At 48.1% G+C, this 24,960-nt stretch overlaps 1 protein-coding gene across 1 annotated transcript in view; it reads right to left on the reverse strand.

The window, feature by feature from the left end:
* The window catches only part of EIF4A3 (eukaryotic translation initiation factor 4A3), a 75,685-nt gene extending 50,969 nt beyond the window's left edge, over positions 1 to 24,716 (reverse strand). Inside the window, exons 1-2 of the mRNA XM_030196283.1 lie at positions 24,447 to 24,716; positions 4,528 to 4,600 (exon numbers count right to left, since the gene is read on the reverse strand). Coding sequence (XP_030052143.1) covers positions 4,528 to 4,600; positions 24,447 to 24,609 — 236 coding nt within the window. The 5' untranslated portion in view covers positions 24,610 to 24,716. The remainder of the gene's footprint in view (positions 1 to 4,527; positions 4,601 to 24,446) is intronic.
* Between the last annotated feature and the right edge of the window lie 244 nt (positions 24,717 to 24,960).

The following is a 24,960-nucleotide window of genomic DNA, read 5'->3' on the forward strand; positions in this document are numbered from 1 at the left end:
GGGGTGGTGGGAGCAGAGGGCACTTTGAGGAGGGAGATAAGGGTGGCAAAGAGACGACGAGGGTTGAAGCCGAGAGAATTAGTCAATTGGGTGTAATAGTCCTGTTTGGCAAGGAATAGGGAGGACTGGAAGGAGGATAGCATGAATTTGTAATGAATGAAGTCGCTAAGGGTGCGAGATTTCCTCCAGAGGCATTCAGCAGATCGGGCGCAGGAGCGAAGATATCGGATGCAAGGGGTCAGCCAGGGCTGGGGATTAGTACGCCTTCTGGGACGGGAGATGGATGGTGCAAGGGTGTCCAGAGCAGAGGAGAGAGTGGCATTGTAAGTAGAGACAGCCTTGTCGACAGACTCGGAGGACATGATGGACGGGAGGAGATTAGAGATACTAGAGGATAAGGTGGGAGGGTCGACAGCCTGGAGATTCCTGAAAGTAGTGGTTAGTGTTGGGCGGGACTGAGGGGGAGGGTGATGAAGTGTGAAGGTGATCAGGTGATGATCTGAGAGAGGAAGAGGAGAGGCACAGAAATTGGAGGGTGAGCAGGTAGAGGAGAGGACGAGGTCAAGACAATGGACAGTTTGGTGAGTAGGGGTGGTGGAGCTCAGCTGGAGGTTGAAGGAGGATGTCAGAGTGAGGAACTGAGAAGCGTAAGAGTCGGATGGGTCGTCAGCGTGTATGTTAAAGTCTCCAAGAATGAGGGACGGAGATGAGGGTTCAAGAAAAACAGAGAGCCAGGCATCGAAGTCAGTAAGAAAGGAAGAGGGGGACTTATCAGGGGGGCGGTAAATGACTGCAACTCTGAGTGGCAGCGGGTAGAATAGACGGATAGAGTGAACTTCAAAGGATGAGAAGCAGTGAGACTGCGGTAGGAGGAGGGGTTGAAAACTACAGGAGGGTGAAAGTAGAAACCCGACGTCTCCTCCGCGGCCAACTGGGCGGGGAGTGTGGGAGAAAAGATTGACTTCAACCACCACACACATAGAACAATAAATTCCATCCGTGGAACTCTGCACCACAGGAGGAAGTAGGATAAAAATAAGATTATTTCTTCCCACAGCACATGAAAGTTGAAAAAAAACAACCAAGAAAGAAGAACGTCCTTTCCCCTATGCATGTTATGAATTAAGAGCAAACAGGGAGGAGAAGAGAATGCTTGAGACTAGCCACACAAGAGCAGTAGAAACCACAAGGGCTTTTTGTTTGTTTTGAGTGGAGGGGTTATAACAGAAACAAGAGAAAAAGAAATTTCAGGGGAACTGAAGAATAAAAACAAAAAGCCTGAGAACTCTGCTTGCAACCTAGGTTGGAACAGGCAGGAAATCAGCTAGAACTGAAGAACGCTGACTGCTGTGAGGAACCTACTGTGCAACTTTACAAAAAAAAAAACTCTGGTGGGAAAAAAAAAAAAGAGAACATCACTGCAGGGAAAGAAAACTGACATTTACCTGCTGATAATAGTGTTTGAAATTTTCATTAGTAGCAGATAAAGTTTTCTCAACTGTTGCTGTTTGCTGCCAGTGTTAGCTAGACATTTAGTCCAGGGTAGCATTAAAAACCCTTTGGGAACAGAGTATGAGCAATAACAAATGGATATATTTCCTGGGATCCTGCTGGCTACTTACAGTGACATGAAAACGTCCCCCCACCCCCCTTCCCTATTTCCCCTATGATTGTGTATATGTCACACTGAATGGTTTCTGATCTTTAAACAAAATATAAAATTAGACAAAGGGAACCCGAGTAAACGCAACAGCTTTTGTTATTACTTCATTCTTTTAACTTCTTCCTTTTCGTCCAGATCAGTCCAGAAAGAATGGGTTATTTCCATTCACCTGTGTTCCCTCCCAGAGGGGGTGACTCTACGTAAAGAAGGAAGCTTAATGTTTCTTGCCCTCCGGTATGTGACAATCTCCAGCTACCGGAAAGTATGCAGTTTTTATTTCTCCTTACATCAGGAAGCATGTTTAGCTGACTCTGAGGTAAGTGCTATTTTATTTAAATTGGGTGGCGGAGCAGGTGGGGGAAGAGAGGTTGGTGGTTGGGAGGCGAGGATAGTGGAGGGCAGACTTATACGGTCTAAGTACATAAGTACATAAGTAATGCCATACTGGGAAAAGACCAAGGGTCCATCGAGCCCAGCATCCTGTCCACGACAGCGGCCAATCCAGGCCAAGGGCACCTGGCAAGCTTCCCAAACGTACAAACATTCTATACATGTTATTCCTGGAATTTTGGAGTTTTCCAAGTCCGTTTAGTAGCGGTTTATGGACTTGTCCTTTAGGAAACCGTCCAACCCCTTTTTAAACTCTGCTAAGCTAACCGCCTTCACCACTTTCTCCGGCAACGAATTCCAGAGTTTAATTACACGTTGGGTGAAGAAACATTTTCTCCAATTTGTTTTAAATTTACTACACTGTAGTTTCATCGCATGCCCCCTAGTCCTAGTATTTTTGGAAAGCGTGAACAGACGCTTCACATCCACCTGTTCCACTCCACTCATTATTTATATACCTCTATCATGTCTCCCCTCAGCTGTCTCTTCTCCAAGCTGTATAGCCCTAGCCTCCTTAGTCTTTCTTCATAGGGAAGTTGTCCCATCCCCGCTATCATTTTAGTCGCCCTTCGCTGCACCTTTTCCAATTCTACTATATCTTTCTTGAGATGCGGTGACCAGAATTGAACACAATACTCAAGGTGCGGTCGCACCATGGAGCGATACAACGGCATTATAACATCCTCACACCTGTTTTCCATACCTTTCCTGATAATACCCAACATTCTATTCGCTTTCTTAGCCGCAGCAGCACACTGAGCAGAAGGTTTCAGTGTGTTATCGACGACGACACCCAGATCCCTTTCTTGGTCCGTAACTCCTAACGTGGAACCTTGCATGATGTAGCTATAATTCGGGTTCTTTTTTCCCACATGCATCACCTTGCACTTGCTCACATTAAACGTCATCTGCCATTTAGCCGCCCAGTCTCCCAGTCTCGTAAGGTCCTCTTGTAATTTTTCACAATCCTGTCGCGATTTAACGACTTTGAATAACTTTGTGTCATCAGCAAATTTAATTACCTCGCTAGTTACTCCCATCTCTAAATCATTTATAAATATATTAAAAAGCAGCGGTCCTAGCACAGACCCCTGAGGAACCCCACTAACTACCCTTCTCCATTGTGAATACTGCCCATTTAACCCCACTCTCTGTTTCCTATCCTTCAACCAGTTTTTAATCCACAATAGGACATTTCCTCCTATCCCATGACCCTCCAATTTCCTCTGTAGCCTTTCATGAGGTACCTTGTCAAACGCCTTTTGAAAATCCAGATACACAATATCAACCGATTCCCCTTTGTCCACATGTTTGTTCACTCCTTCAAAGAATTGAAGTAAATTGGTCAGGCAAGATTTCCCCACACAAAAGCCATGCTGACTTGGTCTCAGTAATCCATGTCCTCGGATGTGCTCTGTAATTTTGTTTTTGATAATAGCCTCTACCATTTTCCCCGGCACCGACGTCAGACTCACCGGTCTATAATTTCCCGGATCTCCCCTGGAGCCTTTTTAAAAAATGGGCGTTACATTGGCCACCCTCCAATCTTCCGGTACCTCGCTCGATTTTAAGGATAAGTTGCATATCACTAGCAGTAGCTCCGCAAGCTCGTTTTTCAGTTCTATCAGTACTCTAGGATGAATACCATCCGGTCCAGGAGATTTGCTACTCTTCAGTTTGCCGAACTGCCCCATTACGTCCTCCAGGTTTACCGTGAAGTCAGTAAGTTTCTCCGACTCGTCCGCTTGAAATACCATTTCCGACACCGGTATCCCACCCAAATCTTCCTCGGTAAAGACCGAAGCAAAGAATTCATTCAGTCTCTCCGCTACATCTTTGTCTTTCTTGATCGCCCCTTTTACCCCTCGGTCATCCGGAGATGGGAGGCGGGACTGAGGCGGGAAATACTGCTGGGCAGACTTGTACGGTCTGTGCCCTGAAAAAGGCAGGTACAAATCAAGGTAAGGTATACACATATGAGTTTATCTTGTTGGGCAGACTGGATGGACCATGCAGGTCTTTTTCTGCCGTCATCTACTATGTTACTATGTTATAAATTTCATAATTGTCAGCATTTTCAAGTGAAAAAACTGGTCTTCTATGGCCTTGAACCTGTGGTTCTAGCTCCCAGCTGGCGTCGAACAGCAAGAAGTCTTTCCATGCTTAGCCCTTCTCTGCTGTTGGCAGGATAGGCAGTTTTTATTTCTATTCTAAACTTAGAAAGGATATATTTTATGTTTGATGGAAGAGAGAGTTGCATACCATTCCTCTTCTTTTTTTTTTTTAATAGGTATAGTCACTGTAAATTAAAAAAAAAAAAAAGATTTTTTGTAGAAGAACGGTAACGTCTCCACATAATTCTATCTTAAAATTTAACAGACCATAGAACACAGGAGAAAGAATGTATTGTCATAAGTTCCTCAAAGTGAGATCTGTGGCTCCCACCCTTTATTATAGTTGAAAATAATACTTACTGTGCAATCACATCTCTTCCTTTGATGATCTGCTTAATAGCTCTCTGCTGGATAGCAGATGGCTTCTCAAACCCTGAGGGGAAAAAAAAAAGAAAAAGAAATGAGATGATGAAATTAAGGGGATCTCTTACTAAAGCTTAGCAAGCGCTAAGAGTCCATGGAAGGGAACAAAAAGATGGTCCGAAAGATGAAACTCATTTGTGTCTCTTGTAAAATATCTGAATAGAACTCTTCAGATACTTGTAAGCCTCCTAGCCACAGAGTCCTACATACCCCATCCACAAAGGAAGGCAAACATGCCTCCTGGTTCACATCAAATGGACAGATCACCTTGGGAAGAAAGGAAAGAACAGTGTGAGTGGACATCAAACCCCTCCGAGGAGAGATAAGGGTCCTGACAAGCTCCAGAACCCTCCTGGCCAAAGCAATTGCTATCAGGAAAACTGTCTTCAGAGTGAGGTCCTTAATGGAGGCTGATTTCAGAAGTTCTAAGGGGGAACCTGTCAAAACATTCAGCACTAAAGTCAAGTCACAAGAAGGAAAAGATGGGTGAACTAGAGGGTGCAAATGAGCAACCCCCTTCAAAAACTGAGCCATGTCCCTGTGAGCAGTGAGGAGGTGGCCCAGGAGTTTACCAGAAAACAGAAAAGAGATACCAGCTGGACCTTCAGAGCGTTCAGTGCCTTTCTTTGGTTGAACACCTACTGCAGAAACCTGATAATCCTGGGAATCTGTGCCTTCCAAGGGGCAAACTGAGAACTGGACACACCAACTCTCAAATCAGACAAGAACTAATGACTCCCTAACATCAAATGCTACAAATAAAATAAATAAATAAATGATCCTTCACCACTATACTCCCAAACAGACAGAATCTGGTTGGCCTTTCACCCACTTACAACTGATCAAGTCAAATGCACTCTTCACAAATACACTAAAATCACAATTCCTACTCGATAACTGCTCTAGTTATCTTCTCAAACCTGCCCCTAATTTACTCATAAGGTATTTGCACTCAGATATAACTTTAATGCTATCTCAGGGCCTATTCCTGCCTCAAAATGGCAACAATATTTTGACTCCCATACCGAAGAATGCCCAAACCAGCCTAACTGTAGTCTATAACTACAGACCAGTGGCTTCAATTCCATTATTGGTAATGTAATCTTGTGCATCCAATTTCAAATTAAAACTGAACACCGATAAAACTAAATTCTTAATAGTTACTAATGCTCATCACGCTATAAATCTTAAATCAATTACCACTGAGAAGATCACATATCCCCTTGACTCAACTATGAAAATTTTAGGAGTCACAATTGACCAATTCCTCACTCTAGATAACCAAATTTCCAAAGTGGTCTCAAGTGTCTTCAATTCATTATGGAAACTGAGGAGACTAAGACCATTCTTCACAAAATCAGTCTTCCGTACCCTAGATCAATTCCTACTCCTAACAAAATTTGATTACTGGAACTCTATTTACGCAGGACTTAAAGGGGATCTCATCAAAAAACTACAAACTGCTCAAAACACTGTCGCACATCTGTTATTTAGACTATCATGCTTCACCAAAGCAACCCCTCTTCTGTACAATTTGCATTGGCTGCCAATAAAAGATAGAATATCATTCAAGCTATGTACCTTCATTCACAAACTTTTGTATGGTTCGGCCCCAATATACATGAACCATCTCACTGAATTACCCTCACGTAATGCCTCTAAATTATCTAGAGAATATCTTACCCTACATTTCCCGAATTGTAAGAAAGTAACCTACAAAACAATCCATACTGCTAACTTTTAATATCAAGGCACTAAAATTTGGAACGTTTTACCTAAAACCTTCAAATGCGCCAATGCTGATTTGTTATTCCGAAGTCTACTGAAAACTCACTTCTTCAGTCTAGTCTTTATTTGAGAAGAGTGCTTATTTCCTTAAACTCATGGCATTAATTTTTACCTCATCCCACCTCGCATTACTGTCTATCCCAGTTAATTCTAGCCCTTTACCTTTTTCCTCCATATTTCAATTATTTAGATTAAATCACATCTGTTCCTAACTCAAGTTTTACTGGTGTAACATTATATGATGTATTTTACTTTCTGTTAATATATTTGGAACATGTTCATACTTTTCTAATTATTATATGACACATTGAACCAGAGATCTACTCGGGCTAATGCAGGATATAAATGTCATTAAAAAATAAATAAATAAAAAGACCTTCCAAACAAAGACATGACATGAAAAGTGGGAGACTTGTGGACCTTAAGTAAGATGAAGATCACAGCAAGCAAAAACTCCTCTTTTGCTAAGTGCTGCCTTTCAAGGGCCAAACTAAGACAGAAAAAATCTGGATCTTCCATCTCTACCAGACTCTGCCTGAGCAGGCCATGACACCTGGAAAGGGGAAGCAGATCATCCACCCACAGACGAACCAGATCAATGTATCACAGTCTGTGAGGCCAATTCGACACCACCAACAGTACTAAAAAGGAGCATCCAGCCAATCAGATGATGAGGCGGGAAGACAATAAGGGTTTCTCCCTGGGACATTGCTGAACCAGAGCATTTATCTCCTGCAAGGCTATTTTCTTCCAGCAACTGAAGAAACACTCCACTTTGACACTGCTGCTCGAGCCCATGAGGTCAAAGACAGCTGCCCCCATTGATCCAGAAAGAGCTGAAAAGGTCACCTGCCTTAGCTCCCACTCCACGGGATCTAGCAAGGAGCAACTGAGGATGTCTGCTTGAATACTGTCTTTGCCAGCAATGTGAAATGCCAACAATACCACTGGATTTGCCTCTACCCAGCGACAAAGGGCTGTCACCTTCAGATCTGCCACCTGGCTCCTGATGCTACCCTGTTTGTTGAGACAGGCCACTACCGTGGCATTATCCACCATCCCCCTGAATCAGGGTAAGGAATTCCAATAGGATCAACCTGATCACCCAGATCTTCAGAAAGCTGATGGACCAAGAGAACTCCAGTGGAGACCAACACCCCTGCACCACTCAGCCCAAGCAGCGAGCTCCCTAGCTGAGACTCACATTGGCAACCATCATCCAATCTGGTGTGTCTAATGGGACCGTCCAAAAGAAGGTGTCTGGGATAGTTCCACCAGTCCAGACTGTGCCTCATTCTGGCAGAAAGCAGAAGCTGGCAGTCAAAGTCTTTACAGACGGGAGCCCACCAAAACAAAAAAGTGCTACCTGAAAGTGATGCATATGTTTCCCTCTGGAAGAAACCCCCCCCCCCCAATGCCCAGATATTCCAGGGTATGGGTGGGAGACGGGTGACTTTTCACTCAATTCACCACCCCCTCTATGCACTCCAAGAGCAAAATGACCCAAATCAGCCAATCATCCAGACAGATAAGGATGAACCCGAAAGTCCTGGCAATGCAGGTAAGCCACTACCATCACCTTGGAGAAATGTGTATGAGGCCATCACCAATCCAAAGGGCAAAGTCCAAAACTGTGGATGGTGCCCTAACACACAAAAGCAGAAACAGCACTTGTGACCTCCTTGATTGAAGGTGGTCAGAAACTTGCTGGGCCGAACTGAGATGATCACTGAACAGTGTCTCCAAAAGTGATGAATCCTGAGGCAGGTATTTCCTTCCTTGAAATCTAGAATAGGCCCAAAAGATCCCCCTTTCTTTTGAACCACAAAATAAGTGGGAGTACCGCCTCAGGGCAACACCATGAAGCATCAAGCACAGAATGGCTAGCTCATCACCTCCAGGACCCACTGATCTGAAGTGACACAGGCTCAGTCTTGACAAAAGATGGACAACTTGCCCCCTATACGAGCTATTGAGGGGCCTGGTGCACCTTCATTAGGTAGAACTAGGCCTCCAGCCTCACTGGAGGACCTCAAGTCCCCTTATTCTTTGGAATCTCAAAAGAAACCCTGACAAAGGCCCTACTAGGACCCAAAGACGAATGCGCCAGATGTCTGTCCAAACAAAAACGATCCCCACCACTTGAACGTCCTTAAGCCATTGGGGGTTGCTGGGATCCTTTCTGCCACAGCTTAGACATCCAGAGAGAATAAGCCTCTCCCATATCCTTAACGAAGTGCTCTCCAAAGTGCAACTGCCCCTGCCAATGACAAACCCAAAACTACCTCCAGTCTATGACAACGAGGCCACAGAAGGAGAGGAGAGGCACACCAGGTCATACAGGACATCATCCAAGAAGGCCGCAACTGACTCCAGGGCAGGAGACCTCCAACAATTCTGGCAGCTGCTGCAACCCTTCATCACATAACTGCCACAAATATTGGCATGCATTACTACCAGCACCAGTGGAGAAGCTAAGCTTAAATTGCTGCTCCACCTTCCATTCATGAGGTCCCTAAAAGCAAAGCCTCCTTATACCAGCACCATAGTCTTTTTGGTCACCGACATGACCAAAACATCCACACTGAGGTATCTCCAAATACCTGTCCACATCCTCGGGCAAAGAGACACAAGCAGTCCAAAACCCCGGACCCCTGAGAGCCCCATCCTAGTGATCCATCAGCATCATGCAAGAAAGAGTGATATAAAGTGGGAAATGCTTTGGAGGCACCGCCAAACTGTCAACCTATGATGGGTCAGCCACCAGGTCTTGGAGAGGCCAAGGGCCACCAATACTGAATCTATCAGGTGGGAAAGCACTTCCCACTCAAACAGCTGAAACAGGGCAACGTTCCTCTTCCTCCTCACAAGAAGGGATTAAACCTCAGAATCAGAACCCTGGGGTAAACAGTGGTCTGAAAGGTCCTCACATCCCCAAACATGGGATCCGTCCCCACCTGTAATCCCAGTAGAAGTTTGTTCATCCCCCAATAGGCTCCTCTGAGGACTGAGAGCCCTCCTCCCACAAAGAGGTCCCAGGTTTCGTAGCTAAAGCCTGCTTAACCAGTAGGTTGAGATTCTGGAGCCAAACAGGATTCAAGGGCCCCATCAGGATCCTCCCACCCACAAAAGAACAGGCCCAGGGGAGATGTGGCAGACACAGATCCTACCCTCCCAAGCCCTGATGGGGCTGTGCAAGTTCAGGAGAAACACTACAAGAAAGAAGCCTCCACAGATACCTTGATGCCTGCCTGCCCCTGGAACAAAGATAGAAATTGTCTGTCACAGGAGAGGCAATGGTTTATATACAACTAGCCATTAAGCCCGTTAAAACGGGCAAGATTTGTGTTTTGCAAAATGTAATAATTCTCACCTCCATCCATCCATGTCCAGCAAACCTCCTCTCTCCCCTGCCCTCCCCCGATCCATGTCCAGCAAACCTGCTCTCTCCCCTGCCCTCCCCCCATGTCCAGCAGCTCTCCTGTATCCCCTGGCCTTACCCCGTCCACCGACCCTCCTCCTTCCCCTGCCCTCCCCCCATATCCAGCAACCCTCCACTTTCCCTTGCCCCCCCCCGTCCACCAACCCTCCTCTCTCCAATGCCCTCCCATGTCCAGCAACCCTCCTCTCTCCCCTGCCCTCTCCCCATGTCCAGCAACCCTGCTCTCTCCCCTGCCCTCCCCCCATATCCAGCAACCCTCCTCTTTCCCTTGGCCTCCCCCCCCCGTCCAGCAACCCTCCTCTCTCCCCTGCCCTCCCCCCATTTCCAGCAACCCTCCTCTCTCCCCTGCCCTCCCCCCATATCTAGCAACCCTCCTCTCTCCCCTGCCCTCCCCTCCATCGATCCATGTCCAGCAACCCTGCTCTCTCCCTTGCCCTCCCCCCCATGTCCAGCAGCCCTCCTGTCTCCCCTGGCCTTACCCCGTCCACCGACCCTCCTCTCTCCCCTGCCCTCCCCTCATATCCAGCAACCCTCCTCTTTCCCTTGGCCTCCCCCCATGTGCAACCCTCCTCTCTGCCTTACTCTCTCCCCATGTCCAGCAACCCTCCTCTCTACCCCCTGCCCTCCCCCCATGTCCAGCTACCCTCCTTGCCGCCGCTCCCTCCTCGCCGGGCCCCCTGCACTGACATGAGAGCACCTCTCACCTCCGTGTGAAAGCTCTCCTGCCTGCAGCGCTTCCACACAGAGGTGAGAGGCGCTGTCATATCAGTGCAGGGGGCCCGATACGGAGGGGGGCGGGAGCGGCAACGACGTCGGGGATGGGGGGTGGAGGTTGGTGCGTCGGCGATGTCGCTTCGTCTCCAGGCTCCAGCAGCAGTTTCCCTCTCTGACGTCATCACGTCTTGACGCGAGGGCGGGACAGAGAGAGAAGTCTCTACTGCGCATTTGCAGGTGAGTCGGTCACTTGTCATTTATATGTTTGATGTTTTAAAATAGCCAGAAATAAAATACAATATTATATAAAGCATAAACGGGCAGTTGCCATAAGTTTCAGGTCCAGCCCTATTCAGCTACCCAGGGCACTAAGCACAGCAATTTACTATAAAGCACCAAAAGCATCTATAAAAAGGTGTCTTGAGACTGATTAGGAAGATGGTTCCAAAGTGTGTGTGTGTGTGTGTGTGGGGGGGGGGGGGGGGGGGCTACAACACTAAAATTTGAGTCACAAATTGAATCCAAGCGAATATATGTGAAAGAATGTACCACAACGAGGTTTTGCTGTGATGATTTAAGAGCTTTAGGAGAATATGGTGCACATTTTGAAAACATCAAGATGTCTCAAAAGCAGCACAGATGGGTTGTTTGGGGGGGTTGGTCCCTGCATAAAATGTCCAAGTTGCGATTTTTGAAACTCATATTTGAGATGTTTTTCTCTTCAGTTCGTCTAAATCACAAGCGGGTGTGTTTCGGGCAGGCCCAGAATTTGGACTATTCAGTGATAACGGTATACAATAAGAATGTCTAGGACAAAAACTGGGATGTTTTTATCTAGACCTGTTTCAATCATGACAGTCACAAAAATGCACCCTAACTCAGTGTTTCCCAAGTCCGGTCCAGGAGTACCCCTTGCCAGTCAGGTTTTCAAGATAGCCACAATGAATATGCATGAAAGAGATTTACATATAATGGAACCAGTACATTAAGTTCATGCATATTCATTATAGAAATCCTGAAAACCTGACTGGCAAGAGGTACTCCAGGACTGTACTTGAGAAACACTGCCCTAACTCTCCAGCTGACCACTGGAGGGAACAAGTCATGACTGCCTCTTTAATCCTCCAGTGGTCACTGACCCCTTCCACCCCCCTAAGATGCGACACACTAGGCTCTATGACAGAGGCAGAAGTTGTTGCCATTGATATTAGAGCAGCAACCTGGTCCCAGAAGTAGGCTAGTGGTCAATGCAGTGAACTGTAGAGAAAGGGACCAAGTCCATATCCCACTTTAATACATTTATGGTGGATTTTGTGAGCCCTCCAAAAAACACAAAACTACCCACTGTACCTATATATAGAAGACATTTGCAAACTTGAGGGCTATTGTAGTGCTGTCCAGTTAGGTACAGTAGGTTTTTTGGAGTTCCTGGAGGGCCTACAATACAAAATAAGGGTGTTCAGGTAGGATCTGTACCAGAGACCTTTTACGTAGTCCGCTGCAGTGCCCCGTAGGATGCCCCCACTGCTCTGCTGGGATGTTTGTATGGCCAGTCTACTAAGAATGCTGGACCCCAGATATTCCAATGGCTTATTTTTGTGTGTTTTTATCTAGGGCTTTTTCTTCTTTTTTTTTTTTTTTAATGGTAACTAGAAGATGCACTGAGCAAAAAACAACTAGAAAATAGCAATTTTTGAAACAAAAAAAGAAACATTTTTCTGGTTCGAAAATTGCCAGCCCCTGCTGCCTTGGAGGAGAGATGTCTTCTAAAAGGAGATCACCACCCTGGTGAAGTAGGAAATAATCCTACAGCCCTGTCCGCTAGGGGATGCAATATCTTCTCACCCCAAGGATGTGTCTCTAGAGGCTTCTGCCCAGGAGGGAAGGGTTAGGACAGCTGTTGCAGTTGGTGATTCGATCATTAGGCATGTAGACAGCTGGGTGGTTGGTGGACATGAGGATTAGCTGGTCACTTTCCTGCCTGGTGCGAAGGTGGCAGACCTCATGAGTTATCTATATAGGATTTTAGATAGTGCTGGGGAGGCGCCAGCTGTCTCGGTATATGTGGGTACCAATGACATAGGAAAAATGTGGGAGGGAGATTCTGGAAGCCAAATTTAGGCTATTAGGTAGAAAGCTGAAATCCAGATCCTCCAGGGTAGCATTTTTAGAAATGCTCCCTGTAACAAGCGCAGGACCCAAGTGGCAGGCAGAGCTCTGAAGTCTCATTGCGTGGTTAAGATAATAATGGTGCAGGGATGAGGGATTTAGATTTGTAAGGAACTAGGCAAAATTCTGGGAAAGGCGGAGACTGTTCCAAAAGGATGGACTCCACCTTAACCGGGATGGGATCAGGCTGCTGGCTCTAACATTTAGTTTCAACATTTTTATTGATGACGTCCAAAAAAAAAAAAAAAAAAACCCACAACCCCCCCCCCCCACCCCAACACATTTAGCAACGTAAGTGTACAATGATTAAAGTATCAAGGTATACACAATAATAGCCATATAAAAGACCCATCATCAAACTTACAATTTTCACCACCCAGCCCCATCTAGTAACCTCCCTTACTTCCACAGAAATGTTAATATAGATCCGTTAGATAAGGGTATTCAATAAATTGACTGATGTTTTGCCATTGTATGTTCAACACGTGCAATTCCCTCCCCCCCTAATAGCGGTAACATTTAAAAAGGAGACAGAGCAGCTTTTAAACTAAAATGGGGGGGGGGGGGGTGTTGAAGCAGACATTTACTCAAGAGCGCACAAAGTTTGGTGTACAGTATCCTTGAAGGACACTATTAAACAGGATATTTATGGAATCCCAATACAGATGTTTCAACAATGGAGAAAGAACGACAGGAATGTTTAGGGGGAGAACAGAGTATTAGATGCAAATTATCCCCATCAATTTCTAAGCAGCTTGTAGATGCAAAGAAAACACACAATTTAAACTGTCTCCATACAAATGCTAGAAGACCAAAAAATAAGATGGGAGAGTTAAAGTATAAGAGGTAGAAATAATAGGAATCTCAGAGACCTGGTGAAAAGAGGAAAATCAATGGGACACTTATTAGGGTAGAAATTATAACGCAATGATAAGCGGATCAAACTGGAGGGGGGATTGTGCTATAAGTTAAACAGGGAATTGAGTCAAACAAAACAGACATTCTACATGAAACAGATAGCAACGTGAAATCCTTATGGATAGAACATAGCAGCATAGTAGATGACAGCAGATAAAGACCTGTATGGTCCATTCAGTCTGCCCAACAAGATAAGATACGATGCGATACATATGCATACTTGATCTTTATTTGTCCTTGCCATTTTCAGGGCACAGACTGTAGAAGTCTGCATGGCACTAGCCTCATTCTTCAACTACTGAAGCTGTCATCAAAGTCCACTCCAGTCCATCCAAATCTCTCCAGCCACGATCGGGGTACAGATCATAGAAGTCTGTAGGCACTGGCCTGTTTATCTAAGATTAGGGCATAGATCTGTAGAAGTCTGACCGACACTGGCCTTGTTCTCCAACTACTGAAGCTGAATCTGTCCAGCCACGATCAGTGCACAGACTGTAAAGTCTGCCCAGCATTAGCTTTGCTCGTCAATTACTTGTGTTGCCATCAAATCACCTCTAAGCTCATTTGGTTCCATGCCTTCCATACAGGATTCCTTTGTGTTTATCCCACACATTTTTGAATTCTGTTAGTGGCAGGGAGCGGCGCACTGACAGCTGATTCCCAGGCAGGGGAAGGAGTAGGGAAACTACTCCTCCCCTTGCCTTGGAATCAGCTGTCAGTGACATCATCCTGGCTACGGAGCCTTGCTCAGCAACTCCAGAAGCCATGGACACAGGCAGTCCCACATTAGAACGTTGGTGGTGAGAATTATTATATAGGATGTGTATGCGATGCAATGCACTACCGTTTCCGACCCCATACACCATGGAAAACCTAACGGAAGGTCTGCACCTCTCGTTGGAGCTACAGTGAGGGAATCGGAAGGGGAAAAAAAAAGTCAATGTTCTCGTCAGGGACGTCCTTCTAAAGTGCCTAACATGGACGTCCTTCACTCAAAAAAAAAAAGGACGTCCTTGACGAGCACTTGGACATTTTTTTTTGCCAGATTGTGATGGGCGTTCTTCTCAGACGTGTTTTTCTTGCATGCCCGAAATGACCACCGCCGGAATCGGGGATTGGGACGTGCGAGGACGTCCAAATCAAAACTATTTTTTTTTATTTTAGATTTTTGCTCATAGCTTTTTCAGTAGTAGCAGTGGGATTTGAACCAGCCACCTCTGGATTACAAGACAAGTGCACTAACCACTTGGCGAATCCTCCACTTATTTGGATGTCCCTTTCGATTCTGCCCCTCCAGGTCTCTCTCAGCCACTCACAGCGCGTTTAGCTGACACCAGTGACAGCTAATTTAAGCCAATATCTTCACGTCTACATTTAACAATGAGATGGGTCTACACGAGCCACAAATTGTGGAGTCTTTACCCGGTTTAGGAAGCACAGAGGCATATTTTCAAAGCACTTAGCCTTCCAAAGTTCCATAGGTTTCTACGGAACTCTGGAAGGCCAAGTGCTTTGAAAATATGCCTCACAGTGACCCCCGCCTCGGACATAGATCTCGGCAGTCCATTACCCTCTAACACTCCATTGCCCACCCGTGTTGAGGCCCTAGCTCGCCTACAAAACATTTATAGAATCTTGCTGTATATCCATCCAGTCCGGGAGCTTTCCCATTCGAGAGACTCTTAATGACCCCTTGCACTTCCCCCAGTCGAATAGGTTCCCCCAATTGGGCCTTCTCCGATTCACTCAGACATTTAACCTGCATCTGATCTAAGTATTGGGCTATCCCAATCTCTGAAGCGCCCTCTGGGGTCTTGTACAATTCCTGATAACATGTCACAAAGCTCCTAGCTATTTTGGTATCTGTGTAATGCCAATCTCCTCTTCCATCCCTCAGTTTTTGAATAAGACATTTGGTACGTCTGACTTGTAACAAACGAGCCAGTAGTTCGCTTGATTTGTTGGCAAATTCAAAATTCTGCTGGTTAAGCTTAGTTCTCATGTAGTCAATTTCTGCCATTTGCAACTGCTCTAACGCTCCCCTTACTTTTTTAAGCTCCTCCCAAAGTTTTAATGTGGGGCTACGTTTATGGGCTTTTTCTAAATGGACTAGGCGGGTGCACAGCTCCAACGACTGCTGTCTGCGTTCTCTTTTTTTTTTGTGCTCCCCATTTAATCAATACTCCTCTCACCACAGCTTTAACACAGTATCTCATCTGGAACCTCACCATTGTCATTAAAGTGATAAAATTCTTATATGGTCTCCGTAATCTCCTCCTGAACTTTTTCATCTCCCAGTAATGTATCATTCAATTTCCAAACACCACTCCGTTTCCTATTCCCCAGTCCCTTAAATTTAATCCAAGTAGGAGCATGATCTGAAACCTGGATTGCCTCTATCTCAGCTGCTTCCATCATATGCCAACTATTTTGATGCACCCACAGGCTATCTAAATGTGTGTATGTTTGTGCTGCATGAGAGTAAAGGCAAAAATTATGTATCATACCTGATAATTTTCTTTCCATTAATCATAGCTGATCAATCCATAGACTGGTGGTTTGTGTCCATCTACCAGCAGGTGGAGATAGAGAGCAATCTTTTGCCTCCCTATATGTGGTCATGTGCTGCCGGAAATTCCCCAGTATGTCGATATCAAAGCTCCATCCGCAGGACTCAGCACTTAGAGAATTACACCCACAAAGGGACACTTTCCCCTCCCCCGTTTCGGCAGTGGTGAGCTGGGCAATCAACCCAGCTCATCCCCACACAAGTGGGGGAGGGGAATCCGTCCAGCTCATCCCCGCAGAGCGGGGGAGGGACACCACACCCGCCGATGCGGGGGGATCTGGCTTATCCTGCAACCGCGGGAGGAGCTGACTGACCCTAACACCGCCGAAGCGGGAGGGGTACAAAGCTGCCCTACAGCCGTACGAAGCGGGAGGGAGTGCCGGCAGAATTTAGGTCTCAATCCAGCCCCGAAAAACGGAGGGGAGAGGAATGCAGCAGCTCACTGTAACACAAAATCGTCTCAACTCCTGAAGAATCCAATTGAAAAAACTTGAACACGAAGTCCTCCTGAACAGAAACTGAAGACTAAACTTGAACCTTAAATGCAACCAGAATATAAACAGTAGATATCTGGGAGGGGCTATGGATTGATCAGCTATGATTAATGGAAAGAAAATTATCAGGTATGATACATAATTTTACCTTCCATATTATCATGCTGATCAATCCATAGACTGGTGGGATGTACCGAAGCAGTACTCACCCAGGGCGGGACATAGAAATCCCTGACCGCAACACTGAAGCTCCAAACCGGGCCTCCACCCGAGCAGCCACAGTCAAGCGGTAATGTCTGGAGAAGGTATGAGCCGATGCCCAAGTTGCCGCCCTACAAATCTCTTCCAAGGAAATGGACCTGGCCTCTGCCATCGAGGCCGCCTGTGCTCTAGTGGAGTGAGCCTTCAGCTGGATAGGCGGCACCTTCCCTGCGGCCACATAAGCCGCTGCAATGGCTTCCTTGACCCATCGTGCTACTGTAGGCTTGGCAGCCTGCAGACCCTTACGAGGACCTGCGAACAGCACAAACAGATGATCCGACTTCCGGAAATCATTGGTCACTTCCAAGTATCTGATGATGACTCGTCTCACATCTAGATATTTGAGAGCAGAGTACTCCTCTGGGTAGTCCTCCCAACGAAAGGATGGGAGACAGAGCTGCTGATTCACATGGAAGCGAGAAACAATCTTGGGCAGGAAGGAAGGCACTGTGCGAATAGACACTCCTGCCTCAGTGAACTGCAGAAAAGGCTCTCGACATGATAGGGCCTGGAGCTCGGAAACTCTTCTGGCTGAAGTGATAGCCACCAAAAAGACTGCTTTCAACGTCAGGTCTTTCAGAGATGCCCTCGACAAGGGTTCAAAAGGCGGCTTCTGCAAGGCTCTTAGCACCAGATTGAGATTCCACGCAGGTACCACTGAGTGCAGAGGAGGGCGCAGGTGATTAACTCCCTTGAGAAAATGCACCACATCTGGCTGCGAGGCCAGGGAAGCACCCTTCAGGCAACCCCTGAAGCAAGCCAGAGCCGCTACCTGGACTTTAAGGGAACTGAGCGACAGGCCTTTCTCCAGACCTTCTTGCAGGAACGCCAACACTGAAGAAATTGGAGCAGTGAAGGGAGAAAGAGAGCCTGCTTCACACCACGATGCAAAGGTACGCCAAACCCTGGCGTAAGCAGTAGAAGTAGAGCGCTTCCTCGCTCTCAGCATAGTGGCGATGACCTTGTCTGAGAAGCCCTTCTTCCTCAGACGCTGCCGCTCAATAGCCAGGCCGTAAGACCAAAGGGGGAGGGATCCTCCATCACCACGGGACCCTGATGCAACAGGCCCTGCTCCGCTGCCAGCCGCAGAGGGCCGTCCACTGAGAGCCTGAACAAGTCCGCATACCAGGGACGTCTGGGCCAGTCCGGACCCACCAGGATTATCCGGCCCGGATGCTTTGCCACCCGGTCTAGCACCCTGCCCAACATGGGCCAGGGCGGGAACATATAGAGAAGCTCCTGTGTCGGCCACTGTTGGAGAAGAGCATCTACTCCCAGAGATCAAGGGTCCCGTCCTCTGCTGAAAAAGCGCAGCACTTAGCAATTGGCCAATGACGCCATCAGATCTAGGCTCGGCTGGCTCCAGCACTTCGTGATGTCCAAGAACGCCTGAGCAGATAGCTGCCACTCTCCGGGATCCAAGGTATGGCGCCTTGACATTCATGACTCCCGCAATGTGGGCCGCCGACAGCTGTTCCAGGTTCGCTTCCGCCCACTGGCATAGATTCATGGCCTCCTTGGCTAGAGGGGCGCTCTTGGTACCTCCCTGGCGATTGACATAGGCCACAGCCGTGGCATTGTCTGACAGGACCCGTACTGGCTTCAACACCAGTACCGGGAGACACTCCAAAAGCGCCAACCGAATGGCTCTGAGTTCCAGGAGGTTGATAGACCACTTTGCCTCTGCAGGAGACCAGAGCCCCTGTGCTGTCCTTCCCAAGCAGTGGGCTCCCCAGCCCATCAAAGTGGCGTCCGTCGTTGACGACAACCCACTCCGGGGTCAAAAGAGGCATTCCTGCGGACAGCCTGTCTGGCCTCAACCACCAGCTCAGCGCCTTGCGTACCGCTGGATCCAAGGGAAGGCGCACAGCGTAATCCTCCAACACTGGAGTCCATCGCTGCAGCAGAGAGTGCTGTAGAGGTCTCATAAGGGCCCTGGCCCAGGGCACTACTTCCATCGTGGCCGTCATAGAGCCCAACAGCTGCACATAGTCCCAAGCCCGAAGAGGAGAGGCTACTTGGAACTGGTCCACCTGAGCCTGAAGCTTGACAATCCGATTGTCTGGCAGGAACACTCTGCCCACTTGGGTGTCAAAACGAACTCCCAGATACTCCAGGGACTGAGTCAGGCGCAGCTGGCTTTTCTCCCAGTTGATGATCCACCCCAGGGAGCTCAAAAGAGCAATCACCCGGTCTTAAGCTCTGCCGCACTCTGCATAAGAGGGGGCTCGGATCAACCAGTCGTCCAGATAAGGATGGACTTGTACTCCTTCCTTGCGTAGGAAGGCCGCGATGACCACCATTACTTTGGAGAAGGTCCGCGGAGCAGTAGCCAACCCGAACAGGAGGGCTCTGAACTGGAAGTGTCGGCCCAGGACTGCAAAACGCAGAAAGCGTTGATGAGGAGGCCAGATGGGAATATGCAAGTAAGCTTCCTTGATGTCCAAGGATGCCAAGAACTCCCCTGCCTTCACTGCCGCTATAACAGAGCGGAGAGTCTCCATTCGGAAGTGTCGAACTTTCAAGGCCCGATTGACCCCTTTGAGGTCGAGGATAGGCCGCACAGAACCTCCTTTCTCTGGTACCACAAAGTAAATGGAGTAACGTCCCTTGCCAAGCTGATCTTCTGGCATCGATCTTCTGGCACCGGAACGACTGCACCCAGGCGGATCAAATTGTCCAAAATCTGCTGCACTGCCACAGCTTTGACCGGAGACTTGCAGGGAGTGCACAAACCCGTCTCTTAAGGGTCGGCAGAACTCTAGCTTGTAGCCGTCTCTGATGACTTCCAGCACCCAAGCGTCTGAAGTTACCCTGGTCCACTCGCCCAGAAACGAGGATAGGCGTCCTCCAATCTGCTCTGAGCCATGGACCAGGGCCCCGTCATTGGGTACGAGACCGTGGGGGAGGACCGGAGGACGCACCTCCGGGACGGCGGTCTCTGCGAAAGGAATGCTGCTTGGGGGAGAAGTTCCTTTTGAAGGAAGAGGGGGCAGAGGAGCCCGACTTGCCCGGGCGATACTGACAGGCTTCCTGAAACCGTCCTTTGGAGGAACCGGGGCGGGCACCACTGGCCCGAGCCCTGACCTCCGGTAACCTCTTGCCCTTAGATGTGCCGAGATCGGTCACAATCTTGTCCAGCTCGACCCCAAACAGCAGCTTGCCTTTAAAAGGCAACTTAGCCAGGCGAGACTTAGAGGCGTGGTCAGCAGACCAATGCTTCAGCCAAAGCCAGCGCCGTGCAGAGACTGTCTGAACCATACCTTTAGCCGAGGCTCTCAAGACATCAGAGCGGGAATCCGTCTCCTCCAAGGAATCCCCAAAGGACCGTTGGGTGAACTCAGATACGCTGCCCTCATCTACATCAGAGGAGACCGAGTCCTCAAGGGCCTGGAAATCCACCCGAGGGAGTTTGCTTCCGGAGGACTCAACCCCTTTATCAGACAGGGAAGCAGGGGCAGCGTTTTGCATAAGAAAAGCCTGATGCAGCAGCAAAATGAACTCAGGGGAGAAACCCCCCAAACTGTGTACTTCTGCAGCCTGGGCCACAGTCCTAGACGCACCCTCAACTGGCGCTCGCAAGAGCGGGGGAGATGCTGCGCATCCAAAATGGCGTCTGGCGCGAAACTCCAAGAAGGAGCCGCGCGGGAAGAACGGCGCTTAACTTCTGCTCCTTTCTTGCCGTCGCCCGAATCAAGGATGACCATAGCATTAACGTCTCCCACCTCGAGGGCGGCCCAAGAAGCCGTCCGAGCAGAGTGGCCGGCCAAAATGGAGGGAGCGAGCAGCGGGGGATGGGCGCTTATGGCGGGAAAAACCGCCGCACCGGAGGAAGAACTGGGACGCTGACCGGACTCCAAACTGACGCCCAAAAAAGGCGATTCAGGCTTTGAAACCCCCGCATCCCCGCTAGACGCACCCACGCGGTCCGGGGAGCGATTCTTCGTGCCCTCGCCCTCCGACGCCATTAGCCTCGTGGAGACCGATCGGGGAACCCCCTGCCCGCTACAAAAGGTAAAAATTACCTGCTTCTCGCTCCGAGCTGTAACGAACTGGTGTCCCAGTGAGCAGCTGCAATAAATGCTGATATAAACGTTGAAATAAACGCCCTTAAAGGACGTTCAAAAAAAAATTTTTTTTTTTTTTTAACGGAGCCAGCGGGATGGGGGAGAAAAGGAGGGACCTGGCACCACCAGGTTTGCACTTGCTCAAGAAGAGCCCTCAACCCCAGGTACTCAACAAAACCTAAGAATTAGGCTTGGAGACCTAGCCAGAGCTGCTGCTGTGTGTGACCACCACCTGCTGAGATAGAGAACATACTGAGGAGTTTCCGGCAGCACATGACCACATATAGGGAGGCAAAAGGATTGCTCTCTATCTCCACCTGCTGGTAGATGGACACAACCCACCAGTCTATGGATTGATCAGCATGATGATATGGAAAAATATAATTCCTCTGCAGCAGTCTCCAACAATCTACCACCTCAAGCTCCTTCAGAAATTGCAGCAGCACCTTGCGACCAGGGCTACCAGTATGCCTTCCCCCCAAGGAGTGATCCAATCGCACATCTAGGGCAATGTTGAAATCTCCCCCTACCACCACCAGGCCCTTAATAAAACCCTGGAGTTCCCCCGACAGAGTGTGAAAAAATTGCTTTTGGTCCCCATTTGGTTAATTAGCGTAATCTCTCTACCCTGCAGCAACCCCCTAAGGCCCAAACATCGACCACTAGAGTCCCAAAACTCCTTCATTATCACCAAGCGACAATTTTGTCGCACTAGAACCAACACTCCCCCTACCCTCTTAGCTCCCCCACCCTGATGCACTACTACGTCTCTAAAAGGCCTACGCCGCAGCACATGGGTGTCTCTCGGCCTTAAATGTGTTTCTTGTAGCATCGTCACGTCCCACTTCAATCTACCCAACTCTTTAAAGATTCTACTACGTTTCCCCTGTTTACATTCCAAGTCCCCATCATTAGGCACGCCTCTGTCCCTGACCCCGTCTCCCATGTTTCAGAGTATCCCTATCCCCTCCCCCATCCCGTGTTGATCCCTGTTGCAGTCAATCAGCCACATTCAGCGGAACAAACTCACTCTCCCAGAGGCTCAGACCGTGTGCAACTATATCCACCTCATCAAACCAATATCTTACATTCCTTTCACATTCATAATTCCCCAACATTTATACTATGCAATTTCATGCCCTCCCATCAGCGTATCCCACTCTCCCCCCTCCTGCACAAACAGTAACCTCCCTAGTCACAAGCATACCCAATACCATCCCCCTTTATACCTCTCTACCCCCTTCTAACCCCTAGTATAAACCCCTTGTCAACAGTTATGCTTATTGTCCATATTCAAACCACAAATCTTGTGTGTTGTCACATTATTCTATTATCTCAATTTGATGGTACTCCCTCAGCACATGACAGACCAGGTCCTCACGAAGCCTGTTTGTCGGCCTTCTTCCCGCACTCCACCACCACCTGCCATGCTGAATCTTTTCTGGGCTCAGTAGACTCCTTTGGTCACTGTATCTGCGCTGGCAAATCAGGACACCCTATAGCCCGCAACGCTGACCATGCTACATCCAACATCTTAACTCTGCGCGACTTCCCACCCACCGTAATCCACACTGCGAACGGGAAAAGCCATCTGTATCAGATCCCCTTTGAGCGCATATATCCTGTGACTTTCCCATGTCCCTCTACCATTTGACTGTTTCATTTGGGGGGGGGGGGGCAAAGGGTGTGGCTTGGCACATTTGCATATATACATCTCATACGAATTCATTATAGCTATTAATAAAATCAACAAAAACACACACGCACCAGACTAAAATGCTGAATATGAAGCCAGCATATCAAAAACAATAGGCCAGACACTTTATGAAATAAGACAAAACCCCACAAAAAGACACTCAAAACCTATACAGAAAACTTAACACACAACAGTCTTACCCCACCTATGAAAGGACGGTGCTATAAATGTTACACTGGACTCTAGAGCACCAATATACCTGCTACTGGAAAACTGTAACAAGCTGGACTGTTACATATTCCTACACAAACACTACATGCTAGCAGAATCTGTCACATCAGTCACATATGCAGAACACAGACAGACCCTCATGTGGTACAAAATAGGGAACCACAAAAAACATGCCCACAAAAACTGAAATATAGATCTCTTCAAGAAAGCCAGACTCTGTAAGCAGTGCAAATACTGGTAAAAAAGAAACAGACATGTATTTTCTCCAGTACTCTGCAAAATACAATAGAAAAAAATGTACATTTCATAAAGCAGGCACATCTTAGTCCTTAAAATGCGTTAAATAAAAATAATGTTTTGTTTTCTATCTTTGTTGTCTGAGCATTCTATTTATCTAGTTGGTATGGTCCCAGTCTGTTTTCCACTTTCCATGTATCAGTCTTCTCCTAAATTTTTTTCAAGGTTGACTTTCCATTTCTTCACTCTTCTCTTTTGTCTTCCTGTCCTTTTCTGCATCTGTCTGGCACTGATCTTTTATTTTACGTCCCCCCCCCCCCCCCCACCCACCCACCCACCCACAAACAAACACACACACTCTCTTTTCTCTCACTCTTTAGTCCTTAGTATCCATCTACCTACTGGCTTGGACCATCTCCCTCTCCAGCACTCCTATTCCCAGTCTCCTAAATACCTCCCCCATCTTTCACCCACTTCATTAGTCCCCCAATCTCATACTCTATACTCACCTCCTTTGCTCTCATCTACCCTCCACTGCATCTCATCACCCTATAATCCCAGCTCCATCCAAGTCTCTCCTTCCTTCCCTTGTCTCCAAGGCCACTCTTCTGCCTGTTACCTTTTACCCCATGCCCATTAACTTATTTTTCACCATCTTTTTTAACCCCTTTCTACCATAACTCAACCCCCTTCAGAGACTTACCCTCTACCCCTCACCAATACCCCAATCCCTCTCCTGATCCTTCTCTCTGCTGTGCCCCACCCGTTCCAGTCCCACCCCTCTCCTGTCCTTTCTCTCTGCTGTACCCCACCCCTCCCAATCCCATACCTCCCAGTTCTATACCTCTCCTGCTCCTTCCCTCTGGTCACCACCCCTCCCAGTCTGGGTTGTGCCCCGCCTGCGAGGTCCAGGATCGCCCAAAGACACTTTGAGGACTAGGACCCGTATCCCCTCCGCTGGCGCAGCAATCCTTCAATCTTTGTGCTCCCGGCAGCGTTAGCGATGTATACACGCTGCCTTCCGTCTGCACCGGAAGCCTTCTCTTCAACTTCCTGTTCCCGCACAGGTGGGACAAAGGTACGTTGCAGAGAAAAGGCAGTGTGGCTACATGATTAACGCTGCCAGGGGCCCAGATAGATTGAAGACTGCAGCGCCGTTGGGAGGGAGTAGACGGAATCGTGATCGGAAATGCAGGAGGTGGCAAGCCGTTTGGGGGGGGCACTGCCCCCTCCCAAACTACGCCCATGCCCCCTACCCACCCCAGCTCACCATAGGCGTAGATTCCGCGCAGTAGGTCTTCGCGCAGACCCATAGTGTCGAACGTCGGAGTCACGTCCACCTCCTCGCTGGTCTCAAACTCCACCTTGGTCATGTCCTCCTCCTTCAGCAGGCGCTTCCGCACTGCGCTCCCCGTCCCCGCTACCGCTGCCATTACAGCCAAACACACGCCACCACCACGAAACAACAACGAGAGGGGGAGAGACGCGCCGCGAGCAACGCTGAAAGAACCGGAAGCGCACGCCACACGTTAGGGACAGGGTACCAGCACGTTGGAAACGCAACATCCGCAGAAAGCGCGAAGCTATAGTAGTAGTGTGACGAGGGCTTTCCCTGCTCACGTGACGGAGTTCTCGATTATATTAGTTTAGTTGGAGGCGTGCCGTGGCCAAATTTGTGATGAACTTTAGTGTTGCTATTTAACTGCTTTCTCTGCATACAGTAACGCAGACAAGCAGGGAGGGACAGCAGAATACATTTTTGGATTAAATTTAGTATGAAGACT

The sequence above is a fragment of the Microcaecilia unicolor genome, chromosome 3, assembly GCF_901765095.1.
Source record: "Microcaecilia unicolor chromosome 3, aMicUni1.1, whole genome shotgun sequence".
In the NCBI taxonomy this organism is placed as follows: Eukaryota; Metazoa; Chordata; class Amphibia; order Gymnophiona; family Siphonopidae; genus Microcaecilia; species Microcaecilia unicolor.